The sequence below is a fragment of the Saccostrea cucullata genome, unplaced genomic scaffold (assembly GCF_032062105.1).
Source record: "Saccostrea cucullata isolate Sc308-1 unplaced genomic scaffold, CSIRO_AGI_Scuc_v1 ctg396, whole genome shotgun sequence".
Lineage (NCBI taxonomy): Eukaryota > Metazoa > Mollusca > Bivalvia > Ostreida > Ostreidae > Saccostrea > Saccostrea cuccullata.
In genome coordinates, this window is record NW_026933195.1 from 372,189 (window position 1) to 389,539 (window position 17,351).

General features: G+C 31.2%; 1 protein-coding gene across 1 annotated transcript; it reads left to right on the top strand.

Moving 5' to 3' along the window:
• Nucleotides 1-11,353: 11,353 nt before the first annotated feature.
• On the top strand, nucleotides 11,354-15,915 carry LOC134237594 (tripartite motif-containing protein 2-like). The gene is made up of 2 exons (XM_062719722.1): nucleotides 11,354-11,441; nucleotides 14,833-15,915. The coding sequence occupies exon 2, from the start codon at nucleotides 14,859-14,861 to the stop codon at nucleotides 15,786-15,788; it is 930 nt and encodes a 309-aa protein (XP_062575706.1). The 5' UTR covers nucleotides 11,354-11,441; nucleotides 14,833-14,858; the 3' UTR covers nucleotides 15,789-15,915.
• Nucleotides 15,916-17,351: the final 1,436 nt, after the last annotated feature.

The window sequence follows — 17,351 nt, forward strand, 5'->3', positions numbered from 1 at the left end:
ACAACGGAACAAGTTTTTATGTGATGTAATTTTTATGATTTTTATGAAATTTTGACTTCACAATTCTACTTTGAAGACTCCCATATCCTTGGTCAGGACTGCAACAAATAAGTTTGAATAATAACTGGTCCAATGTTAATAATTATAAACAAAAAAAATTTCCGAGTAGAATGTTACAGGTTGCTTACTGTTTTTATCCTCTAAATCTACTAAACTATAATAATTTATCTTCTTTATGTATATTCTAGCTATCCCCCCCTTTTTTTTTTTTTACATAAATAAGGAATTAGTTTAAGCCAAGTATAAATTCTTTCATACTTCAATTTCTTTTTAAAATATGATCGACAAACATGTTCTCTCTAGTTATGACTAGTTTTGTAGATTTTTTTTATCCTAGGTTTAAAAAATATTTACAAATTATGTGTTTAATTAAAAAAAAATTGATTTAAAAAAGCTAAAAAGTCTATCTAGCTTTTCTTTACACATTTTATTAGAAATTCATATAATGAAATTATTTACCTCAAATGTTAAACTATAAAGCATCATTTGCAAATAAAGTATTTTTTAATTTTCTCTGAAAAATACAAAACAGTCATGTAAAATAATTGAGAGCTAATATTGGTCTTTCAATGCTGAAACCATTGCATTAGAGATCTATTAAATAAGAAACAAAGTTAATGTGGCATTCTTCCTTGAATTCAAATAAAATGAGTGTTTGGAAAGATGATCTTCAAACAATTAATGACATCTCCCCCCTAAAACAAATTGTAGTTCTAGTCCTTAAATCAATATTTTAGGAGTAAAATGAAACGTATATTCATAAACCGTCTATATGAATATACAAACATATGTTATACATCTACAGGTATGCTTATGACATTTTCCTAAGATGTGTCTTAATGTGCCTTAGGATATTTTTTGGACATATATCTTAAGATACATCTTAGGATGTAAAACGAAAGCATCTTAGGAATATCCTAAGTTGAGATGTCCTAAATTCCATCTTATGCATTTTCAACTTTTTCTTTTAATTTGTAAATGAAGCAGTACTAGAAGTACCTATTTCAACTTACCACCACGTGTAGATGAAAGGGGGGTAAGCAAATCTACATGTAACATCTAAAGCCTTATGCAAATACATGTTTATTTATATAATTGTAAATGTACCCTCCCCCCCCCCCAAAAAAAAATACATTCAGTTTTGAAGATGATCAATGTTTTTACATTCCTTACTTATTAAAAACATTTTTGAGTCAATATTTCTTTATTGGGTGTGTCCCCACTCCTCTTTTAGAAACATGCTTGGATTTGAGACTGAGATGTTTAAGTATTATTTTTAAAAGTTAATTTTAATCTTTTATTTTCATCGATTTCTAATACATACTAATATCTTTAGCAGTTTAGTCCATTTTTATTCAAGTTTTGTGTAAAAAGCTGTAATATAACAGAGCTATACTTGCATATATGTATATAGTTTACATTTAGCATAAACAGAAAAGCGGAGCTACATGACAATATACAAGTATATTTCTTCTCATAGTTATTTGTATTATTCTCTTTTATTGACTGCCTAGTTATTGCTAATCTCAAACTAAAAAAGCTACTTTCGTTTTGCTCATGTATTGATGTTAACGCATAAAATTCCAATGATTGCGTTGATTTTTAGTAAGCAATTAACATCAATTAACAATTGGTTCCAAATAAGAATACTTATTGTCATGGTGAATTGTAATGATCAAATTTAATAAAATAAAACGGTTTACCTTTCATGAAACCTTCTTGTTTTTAAATTAATGGCGAATACCGGTAGTTTGACGTGACGTAAGTCCCAGCTAGAAGTTTCGAATTTTTAAGTATAATTTTTTTTTATCATTATTAATGTTCAAATTACAAGAGAGCAAAAAAGGAAAAAAAGTTAATTATCTCGTTAGAATCATAATAAGAATTGACTTTTATATGGCAAGTCAAACGTTGCAATATTCGATCTTTTCCATTTGTATTGTCAAAATTTCCATTTTTATTGTATGATTTTTATTTGTATTCTATAATTTTCCATTTGTATTGTATATTTTTCATTTGTATTGTATTTATTAAATTGTATAATTTTCCATTTGTATTCTATAATTTTCCATTTGTAACGTATATTTTTTCATTTGCATTATATATTTGCCATTTGCATTGTATAATTTTTCATTTGCATTGTATATTTTTCATTTATATTGTAAAAAAATCATTTATATTGTATAATTTTTTATTTGTATTCTATATTTTCCATTTGTATTGTATATTTTTCATTTGCATTTGGTAGCTTAACACAGTTTCGTATAAAATCCAGGGGGTTTTTCCCAGAGAGAAGCATGCTGGGTAGGGATTTTCCTGCTATTTATAGAATTCTAGATGTAAACTGCATCTTTTTTGTTTTTATTCGCATAAAGTAGAGTCTTATCTTAATATTTAAAGAAAAAAAGGTGCATTCATTTTTAGAGAAAAAAAAATTGTGAGACTTTTTAATAGGGGGAGATAACTCCCAAAACATCCAGTTTTCACATGTGCAGAATTGCATGAGTCAATTAGCAGGTAATGTAGCTCTTTCAAGAGGTGGAAAATGTACCCTAAAAGCACACTAAAAGAAAACCTTAGGACTTGTTCTGTGAAATGCATACAACTTATTTTGTCTGATTTTTTCTGTTTTTGTTGAGCAGGGGGGTTAAAAATGCATAGGTGCACTGACAATGGATGCATAAACAACCCAATATCCCCCATTTTTCAGGTGTCAAATACCCCCTAGTAGTAATTGATGAATGTATTATAGTTGGATATTTACAAAATTCACAATTTTATCTTTCCATTGATATGCAGAAGTCTATGTAACAATCCTCCATTTTATTTTTTTATAGGGGTCAGTTTTGCTTGTCCCTCACCAAGTAACGTCCTGATAACGACATACATAAAACTGTGTTTTGCACCCTTAAGGAGTAGCATTTGATGACATTTCCCACATTCATTTGCCTGTAAGTTCATAGAAAATTGCTTTATTTGTTTTAATTTATGCAGTAAACCATACAATATAATCTCAGGTTGACACTGTGTAAAGCATATAATGCCTATTAGATACATGTTCCATAGAATTTATACATATGATAAGGATTCAGGGGCTAAAGTTGTTATTTTACATTATGACGCAACTGCATTGTGACATCAAAGTGTGACGTCATGTCAAAAATGGAAGCTTCGAAAGGTCATGACCTTCAATTCAATTGATTGCAAATGAGAATATGTATCTTCTGTATAGATATACATGTGACATAGACCTATTGAGTATCTAGTTAGGGTGACACCGTCCAGATTTTTTAGGCAATCTTCTGATTTAAGACAGTGTCTATTTCCAATAAGCCTCCCCTCCCCCGCCCTGTTTATACAGAAACTAGTAATATCTGTAAAAATTGTTTGGCAGCTTTTCAAAAAAAATTATAATGTAACATTTTATTGATATTCAAATACTGTATATTTCATACTTTGTGTTTTTTAAATTGAAGAAAAATAAAATTATTGTGTGAGCTGATACGGTTAGGTTTGAATTTCTCTTCGAAGTCCTGTTTTATGCGTCGACTAATGTCGTAGACATGTAATACTAAATTTACAATTACTTGCCCATTTCTGGACCAAATTCAACAATTTATGCACCAAAATGTTTGGAATTCTGTCCTCTTTGCACCTAAATACAAAAAAGTGAATTGCAAAAAAATTTTATTTCCTTTAAGGTAGCTAAACACAGTTTCGTATAAAATCCAGGGGGTTTTTCCCAGAGAGAAGCATGCTGGGTAGGGATTTTCCTGCTATTTATAGAATTCTAGATGTAAACTGCATCTTTTTTGTTTTTATTCGCATAAAGTAGAGTCTTATCTTAATATTTAAAGAAAAAAAGGTGCATTCATTTTTAGAGAAAAAAAAATTGTGAGACTTTTTAATAGGGGGAGATAACTCCCAAAACATCCAGTTTTCACATGTGCAGAATTGCATGAGTCAATTAGCAGGTAATGTAGCTCTTTCAAGAGGTGGAAAATGTACCCTAAAAGCACACTAAAAGAAAACCTTAGGACTTGTTCTGTGAAATGCATACAACTTATTTTGTCTGATTTTTTCTGTTTTTGTTGAGCAGGGGGGTTAAAAATGCATAGGTGCACTGACAATGGATGCATAAACAACCCAATATCCCCCATTTTTCAGGTGTCAAATACCCCCTAGTAGTAATTGATGAATGTATTATAGTTGGATATTTACAAAATTCACAATTTTATCTTTCCATTGATATGCAGAAGTCTATGTAACAATCCTCCATTTTATTTTTTTATAGGGGTCAGTTTTGCTTGTCCCTCACCAAGTAACGTCCTGATAACGACATACATAAAACTGTGTTTTGCACCCTTTGTATCCGAGGGATTTGTTTATTTTGGTTTGTTACGAAGGATTTCATTGGTTTAATCTAATCATATATCGGATTTGGTAATACCCGAGATGTTCCGGAAAGTTAACACGTGTTATCAAGTCTGAGCATTCACATTCTCTATACATAGGCCTAAAGCTTTAGGTCTATGCTCTATCTAGAGTTGTCGTTCCCGCTACGCTCCCACATACACCTCTGTCAACACTCGTTGTACAAGATTCCTGTACAAATTTTAAACTTTGAAAAATTGAAGTTTAAATAGTAATTATTTATTGTAAATATCGATGAAGATGATAATTCATCATTTATTTTAAATCTACAATTCCTCAAAACGACTTATTTTCAAAGTTTTAATTTAATTTTGCGGAGTAAAAATTAAAATCTTAATTAAAAAATACTTTTAAGGTTTAATAAAAATAAAATAAATAATGTTTTCTGATAAGAAATAAGATTAAAAACAATTATCAATACAACTTTCAACCTTTTACAATTTTTTCTATGAGTCTTGTGAAACAAGCGTTGACAGAGGTGTATGTGGAAGCGTGGCGGGAACGACAATTCTGGATAGAGAATGAACAATATTGGTTAAAATTGACCATTGAAATCCCTCGTAACGAAACAAATAAACAATCTCTTGAATACAATACAAATAAAAAAAATTATACAATACAAATGAAAAATATACAATACAAATGAAAAATATAAAATACAAATAAAAACTTATAAAATACAAATGATTTTTTTACAATATATATCGTAAATGAAAAATTTTACAATGCAAATGAAAAATCCTACAATACAAATTGAAAATATACAATACAAATGAAAAATTATACAATTCAAAATTAACAAATGGATTATTGCAACGTTTGACATGCCATACTTTTAGGGTGCAATTTTTCATCTCAAGGTCAAAGACAACAACATTTGTTTGAGAACTGATTTGAAAATATTTGCTTCATTATTTCATTATTAATTTCAATAATATAATAAACCTAAAAGTATAAATTAACACTAGGTGATTTAGGTTCACTGCAGTGAGAAATCTTCCACGTAGGATCACCACAGTGACATTCTCCCTGAAGAGAAATCAGTCATTCTACAAAAACATTACCAATTAAGCTTTTCTTATGTCGCTTACAAATTAACCTTTGTTATATCTGACCTTTAATTTTTAAGATCGATTTCAACTCTTAAACTTGAAAAATACACATGGTGTTGTAAATATTTAGGAATATGTTTTGATATGAGCATAGTATAATGTTTTAAAACATATTCCACTACAAATCTTGATGTCGCTAGCTTTATTCCTTTACAAATTTCAAGACGAAATGACTATATTCGGTAATGACCAATATTTGCCCCAAAATCAAACTTTGATGGAGAAATATATAATTATGTTCTAAAACAGGGGGATATCTGCAGACTTCAGAGCACTGGTAGTCATATGTTTGATATGACGTTTTAGGAAAATGACGTAAATATAAAATTTCCATGATTTCTACGGGAAAAGGTGTTTATTACCTCGATATTTTGAGTAAAAGTCACCAAACGCAGGTCTGCTCCAGCTCATTATTTGGACATAATATGTAGAATGATAATATCAATAAAATATGTAAATATTGTTCTGGAACATGTCTGCGCTCTATTAATTTTATTGTAAGCATTGAGAAAATTTTATCCATTTTCCTCTTTCTAAAAACTAATTATACAAAATCCGAATAGTTTTTGACGTCATAAAAAAAAAAATTGTCAATGCTTTGAAACTATAATATGTTTTGTTGATTTAGATTTCTCATACAATATATACAATTCAGTACATTTCAAGGAATTTTTTAAATATGACTTTTGTGGGTGCAAATTATGCAATATATCGCATATATAGTCCTTTTCAGCCGTGTAAGCGTTTCGAGTAGATAGTGGACGTTAAAGTTTTTTCCCTATACGTATAAAAAGAAAACAAACCACTTCTCGCAAAGAAATGTATGGATCTTCTTTCATACGAAATCTCAGCATGTCGCTAAGAATCAATTAATTTCCGTAACAAGTTTGTTTTCAATTAAACAGACATAAAGCAGATTTCATAAAGAATTGAAATGTACCAGTGAAATTGTAGTTCAGAGTCAGCTTTAGACAATTACATTTTCGACATAACAAATTGATTTAGACAAAACAGTTGTCCCTCTTAAAAAAATTAACTTCAGTAAATGTGATTTAGGAATGTTATTGTGATAAAGGTAAAAGAAAATATTTCGTGAGCAAATCACTTTTTTATTTTTACCTTAAAACAATCTTAAAACAAACTTTGATTTTATATATTACCGAAAATTTCAGGCAAATACTTGGTATGTATTCTTTGGAAAACTAGCTTAGAAGCCCTAAAACAGACTTCCATGAAAATCAGAAATAAAAACTTAAATTAATTTATGATGCATTCTGATGTCTTTGTCTGAATTGAAGCAACACTGGAAAGAATACGAAATGTCGCAAAGGCATAATGGGATACAGAAACTGAGTTTAAATGTAATCATTACAAATGTTATTGGATTTATATATCTACGTCTTTAAATTGCTAATATACAAGTTTTATAAATAGAGAAAGTAGTTTATTTGAATTGCGTCTTTGTAATGTACAAGAATCAGCTTAAATAATTCCTGAGAGAGTTTATGATAAAAATGTGTTTAATTACAAGCAGTAAAAAATGTTTCAGCTTTGAAAACAGTTATGTTGTGATTGTGTCTTTTATCACTGATATAGAATTGCTTCATATACTATACACGTATGAATTTAAAATGATTTAATTTTTCTTAACAGGCACTAATGTCCGTAATAAATTTTTAAACCATATCAAAAGGTCCTAAATATAGGGAACCCCGATCCTTCAACTGGCGTCGGAATCTCATAAATATTTTGGACTCTGCAGAAGAGTACGCTAGGCGATGGGTCAGATATGAAAAAGACGACGCTGGCACTTTGTCAGATTGGATTAATTGTATCAGATCTATGTTACGATCGCGTATTAATAGTAAAAGATTTAGGGACATTATGAAAACTATCTTTCTTTCTGCATTCAACAATCCAGAAGTGAAAAAAGAATTAGATAGATTGCATGATCAGTATGTACTGGTCCCTGCTGACAAAGCAGTTAACAACATTGTTTTCGTTTGTAAGAGATCTTTTGGACAATTTGAAATCACACAGTTTTTATCAAAACCAACAGCTTAGAAACTTACAACTTTTCAACTTTATACACAATTATTATCCACGATATTTTTTTTATATCATTGACAGCTACTTTTTCAATAAAAATGGAACTCGTAAATTGATTTACTCTGTCATTGGTCATTTGCAAAATTATTTGTTAAAAACATTCTGATTGTACAACAAGTACTCTGAAGTTGACATAAAAGGATACTTGAATTTCTGACAATATCTATGTGGTTTTTGAAGACAGGGTCTTCAAACAATCTATATGAATTCCCATGGGTACCAATTGCACCCCCATTATTAGCAAACCTATTAGTATTTTTGTATTCATATGAAGCAGAATTTTTTCCAAAATATTATACATGAAAAGAAAAAAATACTTGCTGTGACCTTCAACTTCACATTTAGATATATCAACGACTTATTGTCAATTAACAATGGTAATTTCCATCCTTATGCAAATACGATATATCAAGGTGAGCTTGAGATAAAAGATACTGCAGATTCTGGCACATCCGTATCATTTTTGGGCTTTTAATTGAAAAAGACATCAATAGCAATCTAACAACCAAGCTCTATGATAAACGTGATGACTTTAACTTTTCAATCGTCAACTTCCCTTACTTATGCAGCGATATACCTTAATCACCGGCATACGGAGTTCATTTATCTCAGTATGATTTGATACGCAAGAGCATGCTCTAGGTATGAACAATTTCTAAAACGAGGTAAATTATTGAAAAACAAGTTGATGAAACAAGAATATCATCAATTTCGTTTCAAGTCATCATTTCGTAAGTTCTGTGGTCGATACAATGACCTTGTCAGCAAATACAATTTATCATTGAGTCAAATGCTGACTGGCTTTTTTCATACTAATCATTAGTCCATTATTTATACACTGAATTGACGACGGATTTTTCCGTTATTTCCCGATCATGACAAGCAACACACGGCGGGTGTGACCGGTCAGCAGGGAATGCTCACTCCTCCATGGCACCTGATCCTATTTCTAATGCTTTGGAGGTCCTATTTGGTCTGCTCCTATTTTGTATTGTTTTATGGACTTTTGACTTTGAATACTGTTCGTTATCTCCATACATATATGTTTCATTCTTCAACATAAGCGAAGAATGTTTAAAAATATATGTTCAGTTATCTATAAAAACATTCCACTTGGTTCCTTTCTTGTAAAAAGTAGCTTTTCTCTCTAATCCTCCTCCTGAAAAGGCTTTAGAATATTTTGTAGATGATTTTAACTATAGTTTAGTTTTCCCTCCCTCTAATTCACATTTTCTCTATTTTTCCTAGGGTATAGAATTTTTCTCTACATTATTAAAAAATTAAGGTAGTCACTTGACGTATGAATCGCAGCGAAAACATTTAAGCCAAAAAATAATAGAACAAGAGGTATTTGTGAAACACCGATGCCCTCGTATGGCAGCCTATGACAAAGATTTGAGATTCTCAAATACAGTACAACTTAAATCCGAAGAACAGGGTATATCATGACCTATAAAGTGTGAAAGCCCAGGGACCAACCGTTCAAAAATTATGAATAAAGTTAAAGTTTTTCAAACATGGGTCAAACTCAATGGTCATAGTCAAAATCAATGATTATCAGGGAAATGACTTGTCACAAGAAATATGCATGAGAAATAGAAATGCTCTAGCGCTTACTATTCAAAAAGATATATCCAAGGTTAAATAAAAAAAGGTTTAAAACTCCGAGGACAAAGGGTAAAAATTATTATGTAAATGAAGTCTTTTTACAAGGGAAAATATACCTTTGAAATGTGAAAGCCATAGTTCTAATTGTTTAAAAGCCAATGTTAAAGTTTTTAAAGGTGTGTCAAACTCTACGGTCAAGATCAAATATGTGCATATATGCAAGGAAATAACATGTGTTACAAGAAATACACCTGTGAAGTATGAAAACCTTAGCACCAAGCAATCTGAAGGTTTATCAAATGAAAGATGGACGGACAGGATTAAACTTACTAGTTATATTTTGTGTTGCAATTTACAAAAGCCCTTGTTTGAATCCACGTATGGCCACAATATTATATTTTTCCTAGAGATTTTGTTTATTTTCCCTTCAATTGTGTATAATTTACGAATGTTCAGGCTTGATCTAAAAATACTGAAGTGAAAGCAAAATGGAAATTTCATCGCAACTTAAAAACTGAGCTATAACTCAGTATAGGGGAGCTACATTTATAACGAAGTGTTCTTTCGAGTGTGTGAAGAGAATCCATGAATACATTGTCAAGTTGATATATAAATATAATAAAACACATGATATTTTACCAAGAAAAACATTGTATATCTGATAGCTCTCAGATACAGGTAAACTTGTGTTACATAATTTAAATGCATAGAGACGAGTCATATTTTCATTTGATAAACAGGACAGTCACCATTAATGTTGAAGACAGGTATTTAAGGTGTTTAATTATTTTTATTTTGCTCAGAATTCGACTTTTGTTAAAAAAAATTTAACTCTAGATCATTTTATATTTACATTTATGGAAAAGTTGAATTTCATATAAAAAAATAAGAATGTAACATACAGAATATGAATTGAATGAATTGTCAAGGGATTTCTGATTGACCAATCAGGACAGGGAACACAAGGCGGGATTGACTGGTTGACAGGGGATGTTTACTCCCTTGGCACCTGATCCCGGTGTTTTAGGGCGTGTTTCCTCTGCCTCCAGTTTGGTTTATTTCAGAACTTGAGGCTGATTATTGTTCGTTATCTTCTTATTTCGTTTAATATCTCTGTATAATTTTTTTAATCTGACACAAGATCATTGAGTCTGTCCAAACTTCATCATTTGCTATTTACAGCTCAGAAATTCGTTTTGAAATATTGCTTCAGTTAATGTAGGTTAATTTTTTTCAGATACAACGGTGCAACGTGAATTGTAATTATAGGAACAGCTCATACACGTATATAATGTACAGTGTATATATAAGACTAGGGCTTTAAATTTGATCCATGCGTTGAAGATTAGTTATGGAAGAAAAATTAGTTTTTCAGAAATAAAGCTATTTAAATCATAAGCACAATATCAATAGCACATACTTTAATAAGGCTTGGGGATTGTGGCAATTTTTAAACTATATCGATCTCCTTTTGTAAGAAGAGCTCCATATGAATATATTCAAAAATGACCAAATTTTTAACACGTTTAATCTTAAATGTTTGAATTTTATTTTGTCAAATAATTGTTGACAGCTTAAGATATCATATCTGAAAAATGAAGTTATATCTGATGGTTAATTTGTTGATCTCCCAGCCCCCTTAACGGCAAATTCGCATGATATTACTAGAAATAGGGAATAAAAACAATACACTGCGTTGGTTCTAAACAAATACACATGGACATAAACAGTACAACCAACTCTGTCAACAGGCCTTTCTTACATCTTAATTCAATGGAATTCAGAAAACGTTTCAAAAAAAAAAACAAGACTAGGTTATTTCTATAATAACATTTTACATCAAAATAAAAGGGTCAATTTTATTTACAGGGAACATATGTAGACGTACATTGATTGATATCTCTCAAGCATTTTTTTTTAAATTGAACAATGTTTTCCTATTTCCAAAAGACCTTTATCCTTGGTCTTTGATCTGGTGACCTAAACATCAATAAGAATCATCATTGACAGAAGAAATACTTGGTCTACTGACCAAACATCCCCCTTTTTTGGAAAAAAAAAATCTTTCATTCACTTTCTCAGTATTTGAGGATATCAAAAGCATCTGAAAATCTTAAAGTATGATTCTTCTCATATTTATTGTATTTAAAAATTAATGAAATGTTCACAGAATCAAGAAGAAAATATCACTAAGTCATGGTATCAGTGAAATTAAATTTGACCGTTTTATATTAGAGACAAGGTCAGGTCAAGGTCATTACCTTTTTTCTGGACATTATAATAATAATAAATACTGTTGCCAATTATGCGATCCCTTCTTGTATTTCAAAAGATTGAATGTTTTTATTTTTGCATAAAAAATACTACCATAAAGGGCCTATAAGACGATATTACCAAATTTACATAACTAATTCATTTAAAATGAATATTGGCTAATCTGAATTTTCTTTACTTTTCTTAAATTTTTAGAATATATTAGTTATCTTTATGTGCTTCCTATATTTAAATTTTTCTCATTTTCACATATGGTATAAATTTGTCACATAAAGATACAAAATGATACAAAAACAAAAAGTGTTGATCGTTTACTTAGAGAGAAAAAATACTTTTTACTGATTTTTGGCTCAAATGTGTACATAGATTGGAAGCTTATAAAAGCTAACATAGTTCTAGTTTGTCTGAAAAAGTATATTTATTTGAAATATTTAGGAACTTTTGTCCCTTATATTTAATTGAACTTGTACATGTACTTGAAAAGTTCTCCAAGTTTTTGATTCTGTAAAGATTATAACTAAATTCATTGTTCTAAATAATTTTGAGAGGCAGAAAAGAATATATTTTCATACGCCACCATTCCGCCAAAAATATAGTTCCTGCAAGTTTTCAAACGCGGTTTTCCATTTCTATTTAAAGTTGTACAATTGTCAATGTGAGTCAATGTGACGAGGAAAGAAAAATATGGTTACAAACAATGATACAAAGCGGGTTCCACTAAATGTTCTATTAGCTTCTGTCTTTATTCCTCACTAACTTTGTCACTAAAATTTTAACAGTAGTGGAGGAGAAACTTTTGAAGTACTGTGCAACAATCTATTCAAGAAGTATTCTGAAACATATATGGATACTTAAACATTCCAAGGACCTTCGGAAAATTTGAAATCATAAAACATAACCGAAATCAACAGCGTTTAAAATTAAACTTACTACTTTTAATTTTATATACAACCTCTCTTCACGGCAAATTATAGTCCAGGCTTTTTGATATCATTGAAAGTTGCTTTTTTAATAAAAATAGAACTCGTAAATTTACTTACCTTGTCATTGCTCATTTGCAAAATTATTTTGTTAATAACCGTTCTGATTGTACACAAAAGTACTCTGATATTGATGGTAAAAAGATGCTTTTGTTTCTGATTGACAATATCTGTGTGGTTTTTAGACTAGGTCTTCAAACAATCTGGAATTCGCATGGGTACCAATTGTGCCCCGTTATTAGCAGACATATTTTGTATCATATAAAGCAGATTTTGTCCAAAATATTATGTGCAAAAAGAAAAAAAAACACTTGTTGTTGCCTTTAACACATCACTTAGATATATCGAAGACGTATTGTAAATTAACATTTGTTTTTTCCCATATTATGTCACTGCGATATATCCCTGTGAGCTTAAAATAAAAGATAACGCAGAGTCTGACTGTTTTATATTTGGATATTTTACTTCAAAAAGATGTAAATGGTATTTAACAACCAAGTTTTATGATAAATGTGATGACTTTTAATTAACTTTTCAATCGTCAACTTCACTTACTTATGCAGCAATATACCTTCACCTGCACACGGGGCTATATCTCTCAGTTGATTCGATTCGCAAGAGCATGCTCTATGTATGAATAATTTCGCAAAACGAGGCAAATTATTGACGATGAATTAAGAATAGCTGCAATAACGTAGCCCTCTCCGATTTTTTTTTATCTGATATTTTCTGAAGAGGGCTACAATTCCATAGCATCTCCGTAATGGTGCAAAAATATTTTTTAAATACGGGCGACTGCACGCAGAATAAATTGTTTTTACATTCAACTTACTTCTAATAAGACGAAATTTTTATTCACTTTGCATCATTACGGAGATCCTAAGGAGTTGTAGCCCTCTCCCAAAAAAGGAGAGGGCTGCATTATTGCAGCTAAATTAAGAACTGGTCGATACAATGACTTTGTCAACAAATACAATTTATCATTGATTCAAATGCTGACTGCATGACGTTTTTCATACTTATTGTTAGGCAATTTTATAAAAACTGAAATGACGACGTATTCTTCCGTTTTTCCCAGATCATGACAAGGAGCACACAGGGGTTGTGACTATTCGGCAGGTGATGCTCACTCCTCCATGGCACCAAATCCCATCTTTGATGTTTTGGGGGTTCTTGTTTGCTCTGCTCAATTTTTGTATTGTTTAATAGACTTTTGAGCTTAATTTCTGTTCGTTATCTCATTTTTAGATTGTTCTATTTTTATATTTCAGTTAATATATACATGTGCATATTTATTATATTAAATGAAAATATTACCTGAATATTAACATTATTTTCAATTTGCACTTGATTAATATTGAATTTAAGAGTTTAAACTTCTTTAAAAAGTCCAAAAATGATGTTTCAAAGAAAAATCAAAGCTTTCAAGTCTTTGTTATCAACAAATTATTTATCTCCTTGTTGTTGAATTAATTTGATTATTTATATACCGGTATTCATTCATTTATAAAAATCACATCTAATATATCCCTTCAAAACATTTAAACTTAACAAAAGAAATTAAAATTCGATATATTTATATATTTTTTTGCTTTTTTGCGCCCCGTTATTAGCAGACCTATTTTTGTATTCATATGAAGCAGAATTTGTCCAAAATATTATACGTGACAAGAAGAAAGCACTTGCTGTGGCCTTCATTTCGACATTTAGATACTCGGTACCAGGTATATCGACAACGTATTGTCAATTAACAATGGTAATTTCCATTCTTATGCCATATGTCGATGCGATATATCCAGATACCACAAAGTCTGACACATCTGTTTCATATTTGAATATTTTACTTGAAAAAGACGTAAATGGTTATCTATCAACCAAGTTACTTTACAATCGTCAACTACCCTTACATTAACCTATGCAGCAATAAACCTTCATCACCTACATACGATGTTTATTATCTCAGTTGATTCGATACGAAAAAACATGCTCTACTTATGAACAATATCTAAAACGAGGTAAATTATTGACAAACAAGTTGATGAAACAAGAATATCAGCAGTACTAGTATCGTTTAAAGTCATCATTTCGTAAGTTCTATAGCCGATACAAAGACCTTGTCAGATACTAGTGCAATTTTTCATTGAGTCAAATTGAGCTTGGTTAATTAATCATAAACAATAATTAATTAAAGACATATTTATGATAAGAATTTTAGGGTAAAGAAATTAAACAACATGCATGTTTGATAATTACAGGTAATTAGCTTGAAACACATTTACACATGAAACCACTCGATCGTGAAAATTCAAATTTTGGTTCGATGGGAGCAACAAATTCAAAAGGTTGTCCGCCTGGGAATTCACCAGAAGCTGGATCCTCTCCTCCAGTCAAACAGCTGCTTGATCAGCCAGAGACTGTCACCACCATAGATACTGGGTATGGAGAACTTTACAATGTGGCCTGTCTGAGTGATGAAGTAATCTGGACAAGTGGAGATGACAGCACCATGAAACTCTTCAGCATCAATCAGGGATCACTACTCAAGTCATTCGAAACCAAGTCAGGAAAAAGACCAGAAAACATAGTTGTCACAATCACTGGAGATCTAGTTTATACAGATAAAAAGGATAAAACTGTACACATTGTGAAGAATGGAAAGATAGAGGAGGTTTTCAGACTAGACTGGGATTTGATTCCCCGTGGTATCTGTAGTACATTCTCTGGTGATCTTCTAGTGATCATAGACAGTCAAGATTACCAACAATCAAAAGTTGTCCGTTACTCTGGATCCACAGAAAAACAAACAATCCAGTTTGATGATAAGAAAAATCCCCTCTTTTCCTGTGGCCCTGATAGCAAATACCTAATTGAGAACAGGAATCTTGATATCTGCGTGGTCGACATTGGGGCTGGAGCAGTAGTGGTGGTCAATCAGGCCGGGAAACTGAGATTCAGGTACATTGGATGTACTTCAGCTCCGAAGAACCAACCATTCAATCCACGAGGAATTACCACAGACAGTCAGAGTCACATCCTTACAGCTGATATTTACAATCACTGTGTCCACATCATAAACCAGGATGGACAGTTCCTCCGTTACATAGAATGTGGACTGAGTGAACCCTGGGGACTGTGTACAGATACAAATGACAATCTGTTTGTTGCTGAATATAGAAACAGAAAAGTGAAGAAAATAAAATACCTACAGTAAGACCATTTACTATAATGGGTTTTAAGACTAAATGAATAAATATTGTTAATCTATAGTTGACAATTATTGATAAACACGGTATACCCTATCCGAAAGACTATTTTCAGTAAATTAAAATCTATCATTGAGTCAAATGCTGACTGGCATTTTAAGCTCACCTGAGCCGAAGGCTCAAGTGAGCTTTTCTGATCTTTGTCCGTTGTGGCCGATCAAAGTTTTACATAGAAATATATAGTAAAATTCTTTAAAAGTCTTCTCAAGAACAACTGTGTCAGGAAAGATGAAACTTATAGGGAAGCATCCTCAGGTAGAGTAAATTCAAATTTATTCAAATCATGACCCCTGGGGGTAGGGCGGGGCCACAATGGTCGATCAAAGTTTTACTTAGAAATATATAGAAACATTCTTTATAAATCTTCTTCTCAAGAATTATAGCAAAGGCATGAATGATCATATTTTTATGGAAGCATCCTCAGGTATCGGACATTCAATTTTGTTCAAATCATGACTTCTGGGGTTAGGGCGGGTCCACTACATGGAATCCAAATTTTTTCCAAGAAACATATTCAAGAATAGCAAAGCCATGATTAATCCTGTTCATATAGAAGCATTCTCAGGTAGTGTAGATTCAATTTTGTTCAAGTCATGACCCCTGGGGGTAGGGAGGGGCCACGATGTAAGTTCAGATGTAAAGGGCAATAAAGCCACAGGTAGTCTAAGAAATATGCAAGCATCCTTAGTCAGTGTAGATTCAAGTTTGTTCAAATAATAGTTCTCCCTTTTAAGGATTAATTGGGACCACTATTGGGTTAAACTTTTCAATAATAAACTGATTTCTCCTTTTTTTTTCCTAGCCACATTTTTAATTGGGATCACTATTCGGTTTAAACTTTTTCAATAATAAAATGATTTCTGCTCTTTTCCTAGCCACATTGCTCAGGTGAGCGATGTGGCCCATTGGCCTCTTGTTTATACTTAGCCTAATTGTTCGCACACTGAATTTCAATGGATTTTCCGTTATATCTGGATCATTACAAGGAGCACACGGCGGATGTGACCGGTCAGCATGGGATGCTCACTCTTCCATGGCACCTGATCCCGTATGCTTGGAGGTCCTTGTTTACTCTGCTCATGATTTGTATTGTTTAAAAGATTTTTTGTGGTTGAATATTGTTCTCATCTCCTTACAATTCATTTTAATTTTTTATTCTTGGGAGAATAAAGTCACATTATATTTATTATATTGAAATACATAGTGTAATCAATATTCGAATAAAGTGATGGAAAAGACTCACTGAATTAAAATGGGGAAAAAAACGACAGATTTTGTAGTGCTATGTTATACATCAACTAGAATTGAAATAAATGTTGAATACTTTGTACAAGTTTTGTCGAGATTCTGAGTAATTCAAATATACAAACTTAAGTATATTTACATAAATGCAGATTGTAATTATGAAGATGGAAGAAAAGATAATCATCAGTCTTTCTGTCAATATTACATTTGTAAAACTTAACAAAAATAAGAAGTACCAAGTTTGAAATCTAGTGGGAATTATCGAT